This window comes from Raphanus sativus, unplaced genomic scaffold (assembly GCF_000801105.2).
Source record: "Raphanus sativus cultivar WK10039 unplaced genomic scaffold, ASM80110v3 Scaffold3409, whole genome shotgun sequence".
Classification (NCBI taxonomy): Eukaryota; Viridiplantae; Streptophyta; class Magnoliopsida; order Brassicales; family Brassicaceae; genus Raphanus; species Raphanus sativus.
Genome location: NW_026618715.1, coordinates 3,347 through 7,715, shown reverse-complemented (window position 1 = coordinate 7,715; position 4,369 = coordinate 3,347). Strand labels below are relative to the sequence as shown.

At 36.6% G+C, this 4,369-nt stretch overlaps 1 protein-coding gene across 1 annotated transcript; it reads right to left on the bottom strand.

The window, feature by feature from the left end:
* Window positions 1–1,579: 1,579 nt before the first annotated feature.
* LOC130506562 (amino acid permease 4-like) lies at window positions 1,580–4,027 on the bottom strand. The gene is given in 8 exon segments (XM_057001235.1): window positions 1,580–2,581; window positions 2,934–3,148; window positions 3,246–3,339; window positions 3,439–3,585; window positions 3,588–3,644; window positions 3,647–3,670; window positions 3,756–3,816; window positions 3,929–4,027. Coding segments are annotated over 7 exon segments (1,395 nt in total). The 5' UTR covers window positions 3,929–4,027; the 3' UTR covers window positions 1,580–1,784.
* Between the last annotated feature and the right edge of the window lie 342 nt (window positions 4,028–4,369).

Below are 4,369 nucleotides of genomic sequence, written 5' to 3'. Positions count from 1 at the left end.
TCTGGTTAGTGTTTAGTACTTATGACAATCAAAATTAAATACTTTGGTTTCTTCGGTTTGTTTACCTTATTTACAGAATCTAGCATATATCAAATGATGTCTGAGACAATCCTAGGCAACAACGTTTCAAAACAATAGAGCAGATGTAACAATAAACCTTTGGAGAGTTCCATGTAAGACACTAAGGATATGTATAAGAACAGTTGCGAGGAGACATAAACACCACAATTTTTCAGCTTCTAGCTCTCCAAGCTTGACCTGAAAAAGGGAAAGGAGGAAAGGGGATAACGAAATGGGAAGCAATGGCTGTCCAAGAAATTAAAAATAAAAGTAAGCATATGGGTTCCCTCAACATCATCCAAATCCATATCAACTTCTTTGTTTAGGAACTCTTTGGGAGAAACTCAAATCTTTGCCATCTGGTCTTGAAGAAACGCACATTTCACTCCATATTGCCATATCTCCACTTTTTTATTCTGAAAGTACATAACATCTGAAAGAGATATGAACTTACCTGAGTAGCGTACATCCTTTGAAATGGGCTCTTCTAAAAATCAAAATAGGAATTCACAAAGATTGTTCCTGGTTAGGAAGCTCAAGTCAGATCGCAACTGAAGATAAAAATTCAAAGACAAACTTCAAACAGAAACCAATTACATATCTGGTAGAGGGATGATAAAATGGAAAGGGAGAGCCTTCCAGAATCTGATGAGACGCAGACAAATACATAAATAAATGGAATCAATATCAACAAACAAAAGCGAAATCGAAAACATCTCGCATAAACTAATTTCGAAGATTGAATTGATGAGTTTCACGGTAGATGGCGTACCTATTTATACTCGACGATTCAGAGAGAGGAGTAAAGAGGGATGCATTCATTGATGTGTGAGGAGTAAGTCGAAAGAGTTAGGAAGAGAGGATGAGCTCAGGATGAGAAAGACACATATTTATACAGAAATCACGACTCGCCGTTTCAGTTAGCGAAAGGAAGTTCAGACGCTTCGTCGCCACCGTAGGGGAGACGACCTCAAATCCTTCGATCGAGCTGAGTTCACCCCATGTAACCGGGCCGGACAGAGAAATTAAATACACAGCCCAACACGTAACAAACGACTAAAGCCCATCCCGTTTGTGGTTTAACAAAATGATGCGTTTCACTTAAGCTGACGTGGCGGATGCAGAGAACATGAGTTTCCAAGCTGGTATCCTATGTGGCGCAAGGAGGAGAGATTAAACTGTCTTTATATATATAGATATGAAGACGCCAAGAAAGTGCTAGAGTTTTTATTTTCGCCGGCATATATGTTCTATTCAATATTCAAGTATAATTTATTCTAATACAAGTTTAGAAAAATAGTACTTTTCACTTTTAAAATACAACCGGCATATAAATAATAGTTATCATGTGTATTTGTATGTATGCTCAAAATTTTAAATATATAATTCAAGTTTAAAATTTGTATTATTTATTTGATAGATAAATATTTGTTATTTATAAAGTTTCATCAATTTAAAATTTGTAATCCATATGTATTATGGTTTAACAAAAAAAAATTAAATTTATTTTAAAAAGAACTTCCAGTAAACAACACATCGATTATAAATTCACAATACATGATGAATACTATGAATCACAGCAAGATAAAATCATAGGAAAATGAAGAAGCTTTATTCATATTTCGTCAAATGAAATATTATCAATTTTAGCCATTGAAATTTTGTATATCGTTTTGTTTCTTTCCTCCAACGCCTTCAATTTTCTTCATCATCATGATTTTTGTTTAATAAGTAGTCTTGAAAGGTTTGTAAACCTTAAGGTCAAGCATCACTCCGGCGACTGATCCAACTCCGGCGACCACCGTAATCACTAAACAACCACCGCTCAACATTTTCAAACAAACCCACTTCATACTCCATCTCTCAACTTTCCTCTGTTTTATATACATCTCAACCGGAAAATAAACCGTCAAAGGCCAAAACCCTAACGCTCCCAAGATCCCCACGACGTCGTTAAAGAACGGCATAAGCATCGATATCACTGTGGTCAAAACCACAAAACAAGACCGGAACACTGCTCTGAAAACGTTGACCTTATACGGTGCCCTAACTCCAGGGATCCTGATTTCATATTCCTTGCTTACCAAGTCACTATCAGGAAACCTAGCCGCGGCTTGTTTATCCACAAACGCGAAGATGGGCTGAGCAAAGACTTGGTAAGCTCCTACAAGGTGGATAACAATTGCGACGTTGGCCACGTCTAGGAGCCAAAAAGGGTTGTAGAAACCGAAACCGGTTAAGAGGTTTCCAGGTGCTGCGTCACCAAAAGCAGCGTAGCCCATGCAACCACATAGCATGTAAAACGTCGTCGTGACGGCTATGCTTATTCTTGTGGCTTGCTTCATCGTTTTTGATTCAGCTGGTGGAGATCTGACAGTGTCTTGAATCTCGATTAGGACAACAGAGTACGAATAAGCAAAGGCAATGTCTCCAAGGGCTTGGAATGTTCTCCATATCTTCTGTGCCTGAGTTACTGTTCCTATGCTTATTCCAGTGAGACTTCCCTTGAATACTCCATTTGCTGAAACCCATAAGAGTTAGTCAAGAACACTCTATTTTTATTTGTCTAAAAATCTTTTTAAAGTTACTCATTCAGTTTCACAAAGAATATAGATTTAAAAATTAAATTTTGTAAAACAATTTAAGTTTCTTAATTTTTGTTAAAACGTTGTTAATTTTTTAAAAATTAAATTTTTGGTAAAAGGGTTTGTTTTGTTTTACAAACAAAGGTTAACATTTTTAATATAAATTTTAAATAAAATTCTATTTTTATATTAAGTGGAGACAGAAACATATTAATAAAATATAATTTGTAATTTGTGTGAAAAGTGTTAAAATGACACTTTTGATACACACAGTATTTTTGTATGTACCTGCAACCTGTATGATTCCGAGAGCTAAACCTATCGCAGAATATGTGAAGGACATGATGGCAGCTACTAAGGAGAGCCACCAAATCTGGTCAAAATCTTTGATCTGAGAGAGCAAGATCTCTGTAACACCAAACATGATCATGTAGGGGTTGCTTGACATGTGACATGGGTTCTTCCCTCCGCTCTCGTGAAAGCAGTTCGATCTCTTAATCGCCCTGAAAGTTACAACCAACATATATAACCAACTTTCAAAGGTTTTGTCTCTTTATTTTGTAGCTAAAGAAGCTGCTTTATGGAGAAAGAAAGACTCACATCATGCTTATAGATGCTGCGATTGTGTACCCGATTGTGATACCAAAAAGATTCAAGAACTGAATCAGACCACAAATCTTGAACCTAAACCCACCTGTCAAACACACAGAGAGAGAGAGAGAGAGTTAATCAGTACATCGAACCGGACAGTCTAAAGCATAACAAAATCAGTGAACCGATGGTTATATAGTACCGAGGATTGACTGGACAGCATCCATGTAAGTATAGTTTCTCTTTCCGGAGACAGGATCTCCGGTTCTGTAGCAGTCACTGAGAAGAGTCGATGAGAAGTAAGTGACAAAAGAGAACAAGAACATCACTGCAGGACCAGCGATCCACCGAGTTGACCTATGGCCCATGCCAACGATAGAACACCAGATCCTATTACAGCTGTTATATATGAGCACTCGCGGTCCAAACCGTCCCTAAAAACAAGAAAGATGAAAGTTTCAGTTTACGATCGTCCTAAACTTGAGTCATCCATTTCATAAGTTTTAGTATAACTTTTACCTGATCTTTTAAGTCGACCATCGTCATCGAAACATTTGAAAGCTGGCCGAGAAACATCCATCTGGTGTTTAGTAGACATCAAATTTATGCGGAGTTACTATTAGTTCAAAATACTGTTATAACGGTATTTGGCGGTAAAAAAAATAATATATATATAGAGAGAGAGTGTGTACCTCTTTTTGTTGAGCCTTTGAGATAGAAACAAAAGATATGCACAAACTAAATTCGAAGAAAACGAAATAAAAGGAAATGGGCAAAGAAAGAAATGCAAATGAAATGGGTGGTGAGAGCAATATTACTGCTGCTGCATGTTGATTGTTTTGGGGTCATCATCTTATATAAGCCATCATAAGTGGAGAGGAGAATCTTCTCTAATTTCTTGAAAACAATAATTGTCATTTACAGGTAAGATGTATGAAATTCGACCAAATAAAGCTTTTGCACATTTATATAATTATATCTTATATGATATGCAAATTACTATTAGGGTATCCACCATATCCACTATATATTAAATGAGATGCATTGTCATTTAATACGTTCACATTACGTTTGCCACGTGGCAATTTCACAGCGATTTAGAACAAATACGCTTACGTGTCACGTGCAGAGAG